The 16,958-nt window shown below is 42.4% G+C and overlaps 1 protein-coding gene across 1 annotated transcript in view; it reads right to left on the bottom strand.

Moving 5' to 3' along the window:
* Window positions 1-8,846, bottom strand: part of LOC116971201 — a 149,311-nt gene extending 140,465 nt beyond the window's left edge. Inside the window, exon 1 of the mRNA XM_033018169.1 lies at window positions 8,697-8,846. Within this exon, the coding sequence (XP_032874060.1) occupies window positions 8,697-8,745 (49 nt within the window). The 5' untranslated portion in view covers window positions 8,746-8,846. The remainder of the gene's footprint in view (window positions 1-8,696) is intronic.
* Between the last annotated feature and the right edge of the window lie 8,112 nt (window positions 8,847-16,958).

The raw sequence follows: 16,958 nt of genomic DNA, 5'->3' as shown, positions 1-16,958 counted from the left end.
ATGCCAACATTTCCTTAAACTTTGTTCTTCTAACCTTAAAGCTATGCCCTTTAGTCATGGGCATTTCTAACCTGGGAATGATTCTGACTGCCTACCATAACTATGCCTCTCATAATTTTAATAATTTTATGTATATCTATCAGATCTCCCCTTAGCCTCCGCAGCTCTAGAAGAAACAATCTGTCCAACCTCCCCTTATATCTGATACCCTCTAATCCAGGCAACATTCTGGGACACCTCTTCTGCATCCTCTCCAAAGGCCCGACATCCTTGCTGTAATGGGGAGACCAGAACTGCACAGAATACTCCAAATGCAACCTAACCAAAGTCCTAGATTCAAATAGTTTATGGGACCTCGTATGTCCCATTTGAAAGACAACATTTCCGATAATATTACTCCCTTAGAAGTGTAATAAAATGCCAGTCTAATTTATCCTGGAGTAGGGATTTGCACAAAACCTATAGAAATCTCAATTAATAGATCAGTACAGATTCATAAACTGAGATTATGTTACAGACAATGAGACTCCTCTAACTTCAATTTGGCCTTGCATCCCCCCTCTCTCCATCCCTCTCCCACCCAAGACATTCTAGCCACTAACTCATCTTGTTGAGTCTCATTGTCTATAACCCGCTTTCACCTAGCTCGCAACTAATGGCCTGCTTCGTTTATCACCGTTACTTTTTTGCAACTATCATTTATTTGTTCTATATCTCTCTATATTATAGTCAACACTTGTTTTCCGATCCCCTGACAGTCTGAAGGAGGGTCTCGATACGAAACGTCACCTATTCCTTCTCTCCGGAGATGCTGCCAACGAACACAGACCTCCAGCCTGAATATTGTTGTCCTTTGACCACAACCCTCTGTCGTTTCAGTAAAGAAAGTATCTCCAATAGCCATCAAGGTTTCACACATAAAAATCTGCACAATTTTCATTTAAGATGATTCACAGTTCACAGTTAGCATTAACAGAGTTACATTTTACTGTTGAAATGCACAATTGGACAATGTGTATTGTAAGGACTAAGTTTATGGCGTCAGCTGTGCCTAATGTTTCTTTATAATATCATTTTCCCACTGAAGTGATACATTTGTTCAACAGAGTCGACCAAATTGCAGCAAGTGCTGTGAAATAAATTACCAGTGTCAATGACTAGTAACCCAGAGGGCTGGGCTAAAAATTCATACTGAGCTTCAAATCCCTCATTTCACTTAATATATGGAATTAAAAGCCCGCCTGCTCCACTGATATCCTTCAGGGATAAAATCTGTGTTCTCAGCTGGCCTATATGTAACTCCAGACTCACCAACGTGGTGAATTCTGATGAAGCATAGCAAGCTATTCAGTTTAAGAACAAGACCAAATTTAAACCTCAAATTGAAGAAAGATTTTTTTTTTAATTCTCAGTTACTTTTCCACTTCAATGTTTGTGTTCCTGCAGGAGACAATTTGTGCAGCCCTTCAGTGACATCATGGAATTTTAATCCAATTATGAATGACATCATGAGTGGAGCCATTGAAATTTAGAGAGGTCCAAATTCATAAAATAGCAATGTTACAAAATTTTGAGATTTTAAAAATCAAGTCTGTAATTTATCCCATCAGATAAAGCATAAAAATAAGTTTAATTTGACACCTAATTCACTTTCATATCTCAAGTATTTAAAAAGCTATGGCCATTTTCATACTGGGAAATTAGCATCTTGTTCCCTATTGATTTTCTATGGACATAACAAAAAAGCTGTGATCGTGAACAGTCAAAAGCCCATAACTTTCTTAAAAATTAAGAGAACTGAATGAAATTTTCAGTTATCATAGATTGAAGCATTCTGAAACAAATATAAAATAATCTTACTTGGATGACCTGAAATTAAAGCATATAATTAGTTAGTTACCTAATTGTAGCTAATTTCAGACTTCAATTACTAGATCTAAACATCTATCCATTTCTTAATAAATGATTAACATTTTTAAATAGCCTAAATGTCCAAATAATATTCACAAATAATTCACAATAAAACATGATTTTAAAATCTCATTTACATTAATTTATAGGCCAAATGGAAGGGATTTTGTGTTTAATTGCTGTAAATAAATGTCCATTTAAATCAGCTTTCCAGTGGGTCCCTGTGGAACGCGCTGGTTTAGAACGTTCACATTGCGGTAGATTTGTGCCCCCAAATGCCCAGAAAAATACTGCGGGATATAATGGGCCCAAAATGAGCTACTCGCAATATTAAACTTTGTATAAAGGGATCTTTAGAAGCCCTTTTTAATGTAAAAATATACAGCCAACCTTCTGTGGTTTGCTTTATGAGACTCTGCGGTTGCTGGCGGTCGCGGGTTTAGAGATTGATTTTTAAACTACTATAACTATTATTCAAGGCCTTTAAACCTAATAATAGCTTTTGCGACGGGGTCTTTCAGCGATTTTTCGTTAATAATTAACTAGGCTGAACATTTTCGATTGGAACAGCTTAGAGAAAATCGCGTTTTAAACCCGCCCCCTCTAAACGGCGCCAAAATCGCGCACACTCGCAGCGACAGATTTTCAGCGACACTTCAGGTAGGCTTTGCAACATACCTACATAAAAGCACAGTTGGAGCAATCGTCTGAGTTTTTATTCCCAATGAGACGTCTGGCTACCATGGATGTGAAATGGAAATTTGTGTGGATGGTGCATGCTATATTCTGCAGGTACTCAGCAGAATAGTCAACCCTCCTTGCCACAAGCTTAGAGTTAGAAAGCTTAGAGTTAGAAAGTTATTCTCACCCTTGAAACTTAACTCTGCAATGAAGGATTCTGGGTAAAAGAGTCATGTTTGTGGTCATTGCTCAACATTGCTCAACCCAAGAGTATAAAATGTAGATATTGAGAAATATAAAGGAATCCTCCATTTATAACAATGAATGCAGTGTGAATTCAGTGCGTTAACTAAAAGTTAACTAAAACCTGCCTGTTTTACTTTATATGCTTTTTCCAGTCTTTTGTTTCCTTAAGACCTGAAAATACTAGAGGGCCACAAATCTCCGTTTCCTTCTCTGTTGCTGTTTTCACTGTTGATATACATGAACTGATAATGGGCAGCACAGTGGTGCAGTGGTAGAATTGCTGCCTTACAGCGCCAGAGACCCGGGTTTGATCCGTCTACTGGTGTTCGCTGTACAGAGTCTGTACATCCTCTCCGTGACCGTGTGGGTTTTCTCTGGGTGCTCCGGTTTCCTCCCACACTCCAAAGGTTTGTAGGTTAATTGGCTTTGGTTAAAATTGTAAATTGTCCATAGAATATAGGACAGTGCTAGTGTGTGGGAATCGCTGGTTGGCACAGACTTGGTTTGTCGAAGGACCGGTTTCCTCACTGTATTTCTAAAGTCTAAATCTTTGAGCAGGCACAAAGCTCTCTGCTGAACCTACCACACCTTTTCTGGACTAACAGTCATCTCCCCCGCAGGGCCTCTCCATTGATGACCATGTCACAGATCACAGAATGTATGTACCAAGAAGGGGAACGTATGCCATTTGGTCACAGATAGGAAAGAGTTCTCTATCTACTGGATGTTCTATCTTCAATACAGCAGGCCTTAAACAAAGTTCAACTCCATAGTCCTTCCCTACAAGACTGAAGAAAAGATGCCATTCTTTTGGTTGACTGATTCCACAAGTGCTGTTAACTTTAGATTTTAGACTTTGGAGATACAGTGCAGAAACAGGCCCTTCAGCCCACCACATCCTCGCCGACCAGCGATCACACCGTCACTGACACTATCCTACACACTAGGGACAATTTACAATTTCACCAAAACCAGTTAGCCTACAAACCTGTACATCTTTATAGTGTGGGAGGAAACTGGAGAAAACCCACAAGGTCCCAGGAAGAACGTACAAACTCCACACAGACAGCACCCATGGTCATGATCGAACCTGGGTTTCAGGCACTGTAAGGCAGCAGCTCTACCACTACGCCACTGTGCCACCCATTGTGACCTGGTGAGTGTTTCCAGCATTTTATTGTATTGTATTTGAGTCATTGTATTTTTGAACGCATTGTTTACCATCACAAATAATGGATAACAATCTCATCCAAATTAATGAAGCACTTTTTTCTCTTATTTAGTTGCTTTAACATTGCTATTGCTATTGGTTTATTATTGTCACCTATATCAATGGGGGTTATTATCATATTTCCTTGCATAGATAGTAAAGAAACAAAGATGATTTTTCAATATCTCTCCTTTCTCTAATGAATCCAAGTGTATCCTCACCAAAGTTACCCTGCAGTGTAACTATTGATACAAATGCCATGGTTCCAATAATGTTCTTGATAGCCTTTTTTGACAGTTATTTGGGGAAGATATTTAGTGTTGGCAGTTTAGAACAGAAATAGGCCACTTACTCCATAAGCATAAGCATGTTTTCCCATCTAACCATGCCTCATCTGTGACAGACAAAAATCCTGGAGAAACTCAGCAGGTGAGGCAGCATCTATGGAGCGAGGGAATAGGTGACGTTTCGGGTCGAGACCCTTCTTCAGACTGAAGAAGATGCCTCATCTGTGTACTTACTTCATGTACTCCCTTTTCCCACACCTCTTAATACACTTGCTTGGAGCATTACAATGAATGAGACCCCAGGCCCTGATTGCATCTATCCCAATCCCAGGTTATTGAGAGAGGCAAGAGAGGAGATTGCTCGAAGACTGGAGAGTACCTTATGTTGTTCCCTTGTTAGAGAAGAGAAATAGAGATAATATTGCAAGTTATAATTCAGTGAACCTCACATCAGTGGTAAGGAGAATATTGGAGAGGGTTCTTTGAGTTGTAGGGTTTATTTGCATTTGGAAGAGAATCGACCAGTTTGGGGTAGTCCGTAAAGGCTATGGCAAGACCAGATTATGTCTTACTAACTGGACTGAGTTATTTGAAGAGGAAACAAAGTGATTGATGACGCTAGGGCAGTGAATGTTGTCTACATGGGACTCTATTAAGATATTTATCAAGGTCCCTCATGGTAGGTTGATCTAGATGATTAAGATGCATGCGATCCATGGTGAGTTGGTAGTTTTTATTCAGAACGGGCTTATGCATGGAAGACAGAGGGTAGAGGTGGATGCATGCTATTCTATTCAGAGGTCTGACACCAGTGGAGTTCTGCAGGGATTAGTGCTTTGGCCTCTGATGCTTCTGATGAATAGAAATGACTTGGATGAAAATGTAGATGAGTTGGTTAATATGTTTTCTGACATTGCAATTGGTGGAGTTACGGATAGTAAAGAAGGCAGTCAAATGGTACAGCCGAATATACATCAGTTACAGTTATGGGTAAAGAAATGCCGGAGTTTAATTTGAGCAAATGGGTGGTCTTGGCCTTTGGGAAGTCAAATATAAGGGGAAGGTATACAGTTAATGCAGGATCCTTAGTGACATTGATGTACAGAGAGATCTTGAACTCCCAGTCCGCAGCACCCTGAAAGTAGCAACATAAACAGATAGAGTGATAAAGGCCTATGGTGTGTTTGGCTTTATTGGCTGGGACATTGAGCATAAAAGTCAGGAACATTTTTGTAGCTTTACAAGAAGGATATAGGGGCTTTGCAGAGGTGCATAATGCCGGCTAGATGAAAGGCATTCGCTATGAGGATGTTGGATAAAATTGAATTGTTTTCTGTTCAGTGTCAGAAGTTGAGGGGAGACCTGATAGATGTTTATAAAATAGAAACATAGCAACATAGAAAAATAGGTGCAGGAGTAGGCCATTCGGCCCTTCGAGCCAGCACCGCCATTCAATATGATCATGGCTGATCATCTAAAATCAGTACCCCGTTCCTGCTATTTCCCCATATCCCTAGATTCCTTTAGCCCTAAGAGCTAAATCTAACTCTCTCTTGAAAACATCCAGTGAATTGGCCTCCACTGCCTTCTGTGACAGAGAATTCCACAGATTCACTACTCTATGGGTGGAAAGTTTTTCTTCATCTCAGTCCTAAATGGCCTACCGCTTATTCTTAATTACTGAGAAGCATAGCTGTGGTTGACATGCAGAAACTTTTCCCCAGGATGGAAATATCAAACAGTCGAGGGCACAGCTATAAAGTCAGAGGGGGTGAATTTGAAGGAGATGTGCGGGGCAAGTTTTCTTTACATAAAGAGTGGTGTGTGCTGTCATGGATGATGGTGAAAGTAGATATAACGTGGCATACAGGTATCTGAAGCTTTTAGGTGGGTGTGCAGGTGGTACATTTCCTGAATGTGCAGGATTTGAATCACATGTGAGCAGAAGGAATTAGGTTAAGTAGGCACCATGTTCAGTACAGACATTGTGGGCTGTTGGGCCTCTTCCTGTACTGTACTCTTCTATGTTCTATGTTCTATGTAACACTATCTCAGACTAAAATTAACAACTAATCATACATCTTTTTTTTTAATTCAGAAGAACTCCAAACTTCCTGCTGTCTTTGTATTTAAAAGTATTCTTTAACTCCATTACTAAAAGACTGTCTTATTTTTGGGCCCTCTCGTTAAATTTCTCAAAAAGCACGAATAGTGTTTCCTGACCTTCAGTCATGTTATCTGTGAAATGTCACTGTTTCGGGGACTGCAAATTCAGTGTACCTGACTTCAACACAACATCAACGTTTCTGCTGACAATACAACACTTAAAGGCTTTTTGTGACGTTCAACTCACTTCATGGAAACAATGGCTCATTTATTACCTCAGCTAGAATGAGCTACTTTGAAGTCCTATTTTGAGCACTTGATGCGAACAAAGAGCCCCACCCTTGCACTCGAATCTTCACACAGTTTCTTTGGTACAACAGGACTGATATTCAATTGTCACCCCCACTTTCCTATGTGATAAACATACACCATCTGAATGTTTTATTGAAGTGAACGGGTGTGTTCTACAAAAGATGCCTCAGACTACTCAGTTGCTACTCCAACATGTAACAAAAGAATCATTTGTATAGTTGCCTAGTCAACGCTGTTTAATGATGAAATATTGTTGTGATATTTATTATGACTCCTTTCAGCACAATTAACACTTCCTTTAAGACTAAATCATTTCTATTTTGTAATATTTTAACAGTAGTTTACATCTATACTAGACTAAGTGCGACCCGTTGGGCCAGAGCACGGGGACGTTTTGTTTTGGAAATAGCTTTGTCTGACGCAGCTCTGATCTAACTTATGAAAGGCCTTGCTTGTTAAAGATTGGATTCCACAATAGCATTCTATACATTCCTTCTCTATAGAGATGCTGCCTGTCCTGCTGAGTTACTCTAGCTTTTAGTGTCTATCTTCTATACATTGTCTGTTGGAAAACAACCTGCGTTGCTTTGATTTTCAGTAACATCCCTCCAGTAGCAGTTGTCTCTTAGACTCATGCCTGTTACGGCTTCAGTAAAGGAATAATTAATGTTCGGAATAAACATCACCAGTCACATACTGAAATGCTCAGCGATATGCAGATATGCAGCACAATATTTGTTAGCATGTGGCTTGCACACCCATCCAATGACTAGTGACAAACTAATGCCCGCTGCTGATTACTCAAGAGAAATATAGCAACTATTGATTTTAATTCAGCGGAAAAAAATCATTGTCTGCCGGTAAATCCCTTCAGCGTGGTTTTTAAAATGCTTTGTTCCAGAATATCACAATGCAAATTCAATTAAGATCACACACCTAGGTTGACTGCCAGACTTGTCATAATTTCTGACTTAGCTGTTCACAAAAAAATTATTTTCCTTTTGCACATCATAATTTTATCTGGACTTGTATATGCCACTGAATTACGTGCAAAGTCCTTTCCACCTTAAATCCAGACAAGGCTGTTAAGGTAGTTTAGTGTAGTTTTGGGACAGAGCATAAAACAGGCCCTCCGGCCCACCAGGTCCATGCCAACCATCGATCACACAAGTTTTATGCTATCTTGATTCCTCATCCACACCCAGCACACCAAGGGCATTGACATACAGAGAATGATAGCAACTCTTTCAATGAGTTCAAGAACTGGCAGGTGTATCTTTCAGAAGCCTTTTATTTTCTCACTTCTCAGCCGAACACACAAGCCAAGTCGACGTGAGGAACCTAAGATTGGAATTTGTAACTAATTCCAGCCAATTCCTAAATAACACTTGATAATACCATCAGATTTCGGAAAGGAGGCAGAGTCACCCTTGTTCTAGAGGAGGCCATGTGGTGTAATCATTTGAACATGGAATGATAAAAAGTAAGCAATTTAATTTTAGAAGAGAAAGTACATAGACATAGAAGCGTAGAAAATAGGTGCAGGAGTAGGCCATTCGGCCCTTCGAGCCATTCAATATAATGGCTGATCATCCAAAATCAGTACCCCGTATCAGAAGCACAAGAAGCACAAGAAGCCCAAAACGCAATTGTATGCAGATGCCAAGAAGTGTGTTTTGCTCTGGCTGAACAATTTCTAATCTTGCGACGTGGACTCGATAAGAAGTACTCCATTCCTGCTTTTTCCCCATATCCCTAGATTCCATTAGCCCGAAGAGCTAAATCTAATTCTCTCTTGAAAACATCTAGTGAATTGTCCTTCTGTGGCAGAGAATTCTACATATAGCCAAACACACCTCGTACACAGGCACAACATCCTTTAGGGAACATTAAGAAAAATAACGTTACATTGAATAAAATTACAGGATAGAGATTGAGCCTACCACCAACGATGAGCACTTTGTAAGAAAATGTCAAACACGCCATTCTCATTTTCCACAATGGTTTCTGGTGTAGACAGGCACGCAAGTCACAAAATGAGAACTGTGGTTTTCAAGAACAGTTAAGACACCTCAAACAAATAAAGTAATCTCACCCAATCCTCTCTACGCCTGCTGACGTCACATCCTTACTTTTTAAAATAGCCAACCAGTGCATTGCTGTGAATGAGGGTAATGCAACCAACATGAACAGCGGGTGACATTAATTTGGAGCTATTGCATGTTAAAAAACCACAACAGGATGTCAAGCGCTCTGTGGACTCAGGTTTTTAAACACGAAACCTTATCTGCACCCTGGTTTTCTGAGGTATTCAGTGCACATTTAAAAGATTACACATGCACAGGGAAAGAACTCCAGGTATCAGTTCTAGTGTTTAAGAAGGAACTGCAGATCCTGGAAAATCGAAGGTACACAAAAATGCTGGGGAAACTCAGCGGGTGCAGCAGCATAGATGGGCTGGTCTTTTAGCCAGCCCATTTGGATGATGCTATGTTTCAGAATCTGCTGATAAGATCTTTCACTAACCAACAAGAACAATGACCAGATTACATAGCATCCTTAAGATACTAAAACACTTTTTTGTTAGCAAGTCAACGGTAACTAATGCCACCCCAGGAGAAATTAGTACAAATAGCCAAAAGGTTGGTCAATAATTTAGAATAGATCTTGAGAGATGAGAGGTTTGGGAGAAATTACCAGGGCTTAGGGCCAGATAAAAGGCCTGTCCCACTTTCACGACCTAATTCACAAACTTTTTTACTCGGGGACATTTTACATCAGGCTAGAGAAACGCCCCGACCCACTTGATGCCACGAGTACCTATGACTAGCATCACAACCTACCTACGACCTCCTATGACCTCCTACGACCTTGTGACGACCATGCTGCGAGTAAGAGTCAAGGGCAAACTCGGCAGAGGTCGTGAATTAGGTCGTGAAAGTGGGACAGGCCCTTAACTGAAGGCCTGGCCACCAATCGTGGAGCCATTAACTTCAGAGGTAATCAAGGAGTCAGAATTGGAGAAGTGTAGATATTTTTAGTTTAGTTTGGTTTATTTTAGAGATTCAGTGCAGAATCAGGCCCTTCGACCCACTGAATCCCCACCGACCAGTGACCCCCGCACATTAACACTACCCTACACACACAAGGAACAATTTTACATTCATAACCAAGCCAATTAACCTACAAACCTGTACGTCTTTGGAGTGTGGGAGGAAACTGAATATCTCGGAGAAAACGCACACAGGTTACGGGGAGAACGTACAAACTCCGTACAAAGAAGCACCTGTAGTCAGGATCAAATCTGGGTCTCTGGCACTGTAAGGCAGTAGCTCTACCACTACCCCACCGTGCCACTCAGACAGATGTTGAGCTGCATGGATTCAAAATTAGCGGGGAGGGGGAGAAGGGAAGGGGGAAGGGACCCCCCCTGGAAGAATTTGCAAACAATTTTGAATTGAAGCTTTCTTTAAACAACACAAGTCAGCAATCGCAGCGGTAGGATAGAAGGAATTTGGAAACCCCTAGCCACAGGTTTATGGGATCTTGGTGGCTGGAAGTGCATTTGCATCACCAAGAAATAACAAAATGGAGCGGGCAACCTCTAGAGAACGAAGTGGATGGTATTAGATATGCAGTCTGTAGTTCATGTCATATCACTTAAGGTTATAGGACTTGATATTACAATCCCTACTATAATTGGCACCTTCTTAATATCTTGAGTGGGGGTAGGGGGTGAAGACTTCACTGGGGTCATCAGGTGGGCACCCTCTTTCCTAGGTGTTTCGTTGATAGGCCCACGACACCTCCAGAGGGCTCAACAGCAACACCTGGCATCCCAGGTGCGCTCCCCTCCTTTTTACCCCTCTTGCTGGTCATTTTGCATCCCAGTTGGAGTCCTTCCTCTTCAGCCACAACCAGTTGCTGCTTCGCTCGGCAGCCTCTGACAGCGACCTGACAGATTGCCAGAAAGCCTGTCCTCGAACTCTCATTCCCAGGAGTCTGGTTGTTGACATGGCTACAAACCCTCTACAACCAACCTCTACAGGGAGTGCCTGGGTACACCAGGCCCGTTGTTATGCCTCGGCTGCTAAGTCTGAATACTTCAGACATTTGTGTTTGTGCGCTTCACCAACTGCAGCCTCCCAAGGCACAGTTAACTCCACGATGTACAGGGACTTCTGTGAGGTTGACCACAAGATCAGGTCCGGCCTGAGATTAGTTGTGACGATCTCTGGTGGAAAGATGAGCTTCTGGTCTAGATCAGCCGGCATTTTCCAGTCCCGGGCAGTGTTCAGGAGGGTCGGTTACTTTCTACCAAGTGGCTTCTCTGGAAGTTGTCCTTCCTTTACAAAAGAGGTGGTGTTCGAGAAACCAGGCATTGGGGGAGGGTGGGCATTGGTGGTAGTTCTCCTTCCTTCCAAGGTAATCGCCAGTTGTCGCAGGACCTGATTGTGCCTCCAGGTGTAGCGGCCTTGTGAAAGGCTGGTTTTGCAGCCAGTGAGGATGTGCCTTAATGTTGCTGAAGTTTGGCAGAGAGAACATGATGGATCTTCTCCAAGCCACTGGTTTAGTTGTGGGAAGAACATCATAGGTGGCTCTGATGATGAAGCTAAGTCAGTTTCCTTCCATTTCCCACAGATCCTTCCAGGTAAGCTTACGATGCTCCAAGTTTCCCCAGGTAGTCCACTGGCCCTGTTTGGACTAGTATGATATGGCAACAAAGTTGCAAATGGTTTGTGTCAGAATTAGACCATTGTCATTTATTTGGTTCAATGGTACTTTAATGTCACATGTACCTAAGTAGAGTGAATTATTTTTTCAAATAATTCAGAGGAGACAAAAGGCAGAATGGAGGTGAGGTCAGATTTGAAAGGATGGACGGAGTCAAAGATGTGTTTTATTTTGAGGATTTAGCATGGAAACAGGCCCTTCAGCTGTGGATTCTTTGTGCACTCCAAATGCTTGCAGTTTTGTAGGTTAGTTGGTTTTGATAAAAATTGTGAATTGTACCTGGTGTGTAAGATAGTGCTAGTGGTATTCAGGGTGATAGCTGGTCAGCCGATAGGCCGGTAGGCCGAAGGGCTCATTTCTGCACTGCAATAACCATTCATGGTGATATCAGTAAATTCACACAAAAGTGGAATTCAGACAAGTAAATTTTGAATTCTTCTCCAAAAGGATATTGCAACAGTTAATTGAAAATCTTATGTTGGATTTTGATACATTTTGTTATGCCTGGTATTAAGCATTACAGAAGCAAGTATATATAATTATGAAGATAAACAGGAAGAAGGGGCTAATTTTTCTCCTTCTGTTCCTTTGGTCCCATAATTTTGTTTAGTTTAGTTTAAAGATACAGTGTTTTCTGTAAAGATACAGACCCTTCGGCCCTCCAATTCCACCCGACCAGAAATCACCCCTACACTAGTTCTATCCTACACACTAGGGACAATTTACAGAAGCCAATTAACCTACAAACCCGCATGTCTTTGGAATATGGGAGGAAACGGGAGCACCTGAAGAAAATCCATGCGGTCACAGGAAGAATGTACAAATTGCAGACAGATAGCACCCATGGTGAGGATCGAACCTGTGTCTCTGGCGCTGGAAGGTAGCAACTCTACCACAGAAGGTGGAAATATGAATGAAAACCAGAAAGTGATAAAAATGCACAGCCAGTCAGATAGCATCCCTGGAAACATGGAACCAGGGTTAAAGTTCCAGGCCAACGCCTGTAGTGATAACCTTCCTGATAAAAGACTGCTAATCTGAAATGTCAACGTTATTTGTTAAGGGCCTGTCCCACCAGCATGCGACTGCATGCGGCGAGCGCGACCTAACGTGGTCGCTTGAGCCGTATGGCCTCGCGGGGCCGGTCCCACTTCGATCACCGGAGCCGTATGGAGTTGTGCGGAGCTGGTCCCGACATCGCGCGGTGCTCCAAAAAACTGACACTGTCCAAAAATTCCACCTCAACGCCGTACGCAGCATCTTGACAGCATACGCCTAGCACGTGGCATTGCGCGATGACGTCCCTGCCCAGCGTGCCATTGCGTGATGACGTAACCGCCCGACGCCGTGCAAATTCAGTTGGCCCGCCTCCTGCCCAGCTGATTGGTGAGTATGATGTCGGGACCAGCCCCGCACAATTCCAGACGGCTCCGCGGTTGCGAGTGGGACCGGTCCCATGAGGCCGTACGCCTCAAGCCACCACATTTGGTCGTGCTAGACGCATGCAATCGCATGCTGATGGGACAGGCCCTTTACTCTCTGTAGATGCTGCCTGACCTACTGGGCTATTCCTAAATGATTTTATTTTTTTATCACTGACAATCAACTGCATCTTATAATTTTATTAGCTAAATCATTTATATTATTAATTTCATTTGTTAAAATGTTATTTGATCCTAATTGCTTGAATTTAATAATCATTTAGTTTTGAAATCTATATTACTAAAACTCTGTTCTTGACCACTTTTGGCGATCTGTGCTGCGATTTCCGAGAGAACGCCGCTACCTACGACCGTCATTTTTGGCCACCTCGCTCAGAGCCCCCCTCCGCCGCATGTGTGCTGAGTATTTTTCCCGTCGATTAAATATGACAGAGATATTAATGTTTTTACAACATTCCCCATTCTCTCTGCTGCCCCCGCTGGCAGCAGGTGGAGGGAGGGACTATAAAACCGGGAAGTGTCCTGCTTCAATCACTTTCTTCCAGACCACGAAGTGAAAGGGTCACGGCTCTCTGAGCTGCAGCTCTACTCCAAGGTGAGTCCCCTCCATATGCTTTTTCAGCCAATTGATATGTATGTTGTTCACCATTCACCATGGTCTGAAGTTTCTTGGCATTTTGTTGGAAAGAGTTTGTAAATTTGTCTATCTATATTGTCTTTGAAGTGTGTATTGAACATGAAATGCATTTGTAAATTTGTCTATCTATATTGTCTTTGAAATGTGTATTGAAAATAAAAAGCATTTGTTATTGTTATAAAGCGTTTGCAAATTTGTTTCTCTTGGGTTTTAAAATGGTTGCACCCGTTTTCAGGTGACTAAAGCATGATGTCTGTATTGTCTTTGAAATGTTCATGTAAATTGAAATGGATTTGTTGCAATGTTTTCAGGCAGATAAAGCACGAATAAAGCTTTTTATTTGGACCAGAACTGTGTTTAAATTTAAAATTGGCGCTCATTTTGTGATTTTGGCGGTTGCAAGATGGCGGCGATGACTTCATTTCCGGTGATCGGTAAGCCGGCGGCGATGACGTCATTTCCGGTCGGAGGCAAGATGGCGCTGCCCACAGAGTGCACGAGGTGTTGAAAAATTCTACAGAACTGGTAAGTGTTTGTTTGTTGCAGCCACAGCGGCATTGTGTTTCAGCAAAAGCTGCAATTGTGTGTGTGTGTGAATATGTGTGTGTGAATATATGTGTGTGTGTGTGTGTGAATATATGTGTGTGTGTGTGTGTGTGTGTGTGAATGTGTGTGTGTGTGTGTGTGTGTGTGTGTGTGTGTGTGTGTGTGTGTGTGTGTGTGTGTAAATATGTGTGTGTGTGTGTGTGTGTGTGTGTGTGTGTGAATATGTGTGTGTGTGTGTGTGTGTGTGAATATGTGTGTGTGTGTGTGAATGTGTGTGTGTGTGTGTGTGAATATGTGTGTGTGTGTGTGTGTGAATATGTGTGTGTGTGTGTGTGTGTGTGTGTGTGAATATATGTGTGTGTGTGTGTGTGAATATGTGTGTGTGTGTGTGTGTGTGTGTGCGTGTGTGTGTGTGTGTGTGAATATATGTGGGTATGTGTGAATATATGTGTGTGTGAATATATATATATGTGTGTGTGTGTGAATATATATATATGTGTATATATGTGTGTGTGAATATATGTGTGTGAATATATATATATGGTGTGTTATATATGTGTGTGGGTATATATATATGTTGTGGTGTATCTATATAGTGTGTGTGTGTGTGTGCATATATGTCTGTGTATATATATGGTGTGTGTGTGAAATATGTCTGTGTGTGTCGTGCATAGATATGTGTGTGTGTGACTATGTGATGCATGTGTGTGCGTGTGTGTGAATCTATATGTGTTGTGTGTGAATGTGTGTGTGAATATATGTGTGTGTGTTAGTGTGTGTGTGAATATATGTGTGTGTAATGTGTGTGTGAATATATGTGTGTGTGAGTGTGTGTGTGTGGGTGTGTGTATGTGTTTGAATATGTGTGTGTGCGTGTGTGAATGTGTGTGTGTGGATATGTGCGTGTGTGTGTATGTGTGTGTATGTGTGAATATGTGTGTGTGAGAAATAATATAGTGTTTCGTAGTTCAGAGCTTATTTGTTATGTTTAATAGCATGGTGGCTGTCAGGAAGAAGCTGTTCCTCAATGTAGATGTTACAGTTTTCAGTTTACATAAGTTGGATGTGACTCCAGAAGTCGGGCATCAGTCAGTCCAAAGGCCATGAGTTAATCCCAAGGCAGTGAGTGAGTCCACAGGTCATGAGTAAATCGCTCACTGCCCCCCCCCCCCACTTCAAGATGCTGCCCTCCGCCTGGCTATAGGATGCACCCCCTACTGAAGCCGCCCTCATCCCCTGCATGAGGACACCACCCCCCCCTTCTCATCAGCTCACGAGAGCCCCCACCTGAAGCTGTCCCTCCTCCCTTGGCTGCACAATGTTTACCACCCCCCATCCCACCCTGACAGCACCCACCTCAAAAAAATATTTTGCACAAATTCTTCAGTGTTCATTAACAACTGAAATTGTCTTTAGGCTGCTTTTTTGACATCATGTCAGGAAAAGGGACAAAAAGGACTGCAGGATGATCAAGGCAGCGGGCAGTGGAACATCGAGCTGCAACAAGACTGAGAAGGGAAGGAGAGACCGAAGAAGAAACATCTCAACGTCGCGCAGATGATCGAGAAAGCAGACAAAGGAGAAAGGATCAAGAGGCGCAACCAAAAAGAACTGAACATTTTGAGGATCAACGAGAAAGAACGCAAAGCACACGGGGTGATGAAGAGATGCCACGAAGAAGTGAGCGTATCAAGGATCGACAAGAAAGAGCACAGAGAAGGGATGAAGAGATACAACCAAAAATAACTCAATGTTTGTATGATCAACAAGAATGACCACAATGCAGCAGGGATGCAGATACACCACAAAGAGAAAGTTTGCCTCTCAAGCATGAACGAGAAAGATCGCAAAGAAGAAGGCTTCAAGAGACAGGAGATAAAAAAACTAACAGACTGGCTGAACAGCAGGCCAGAGATACAACAAGACGAAATACACAACTGGTAAGGAGAAATCTTTCTTCTGATGTTGGACAAATGACAAAGGTTTGCCCTCACTGTCGAACGAACCGTTTCCCTGCAGAAACCACACACTTTTGCTGCATGAATGGTCAAGTGAACATTGCTCCTGTGCACGCACTGCCTGATGAACTCATGAGATTGTATACTGTTGACACTGCACAAGCAAAGGAGTTCAGAAGGCATATTAGACAATACAACTGTTTATTTCAACTGACGCCATTCGGTGCCAAGGAAGTGGTGCAACCCGTATGGAATCCTTCAGTGATCATTCAAGGCCAGGTTCATCATTACATTGATTCGTTGATGCCCGACCCAGACCAACAAAGTCGATTCTTGCAGATCTATTTCATGGACCCCGAAGATAGCATTGAATTGCGAATGGGTATCCTGCAAAATGCTGGTATTCAAAAGGGAAGTTGTTGCAATGCTTGATCCCGACATCGCGCGGTGCTCCAAAAAACTGACACTGTCCAAAAATTCCACCTCAACGCCGTACGCAGCATCTTGACAGCATACGCCTAGCACGTGGCATTGCGCGATGACGTCCCTGCCCAGCGTGCCATTGCGTGATGACGTAACCGCCCGACGCCGTGCAAATTCAGTTGGCCCGCCTCCTGCCCAGCTGATTGGTGAGTATGATGTCGGGACCAGCCCCGCACAATTCCAGACGGCTCCGCGGTTGCGAGTGGGACCGGTCCCATGAGGCCGTACGCCTCAAGCCACCACATTTGGTCGTGCTAGACGCATGCAATCGCATGCTGATGGGACAGGCCCTTTACTCTCTGTAGATGCTGCCTGACCTACTGGGCTATTCCTAAATGATTTTATTTTTTTATCACTGACAATCAACTGCATCTTATAATTTTATTAGCTAAATCATTTATATTA

The sequence above is a fragment of the Amblyraja radiata genome, chromosome 1, assembly GCF_010909765.2.
Source record: "Amblyraja radiata isolate CabotCenter1 chromosome 1, sAmbRad1.1.pri, whole genome shotgun sequence".
NCBI classification, from domain to species: domain Eukaryota; kingdom Metazoa; phylum Chordata; class Chondrichthyes; order Rajiformes; family Rajidae; genus Amblyraja; species Amblyraja radiata.
The sequence above is the reverse complement of the archived record's forward strand: the minus strand, read 5'-3'. Positions and strand labels throughout refer to the sequence as shown.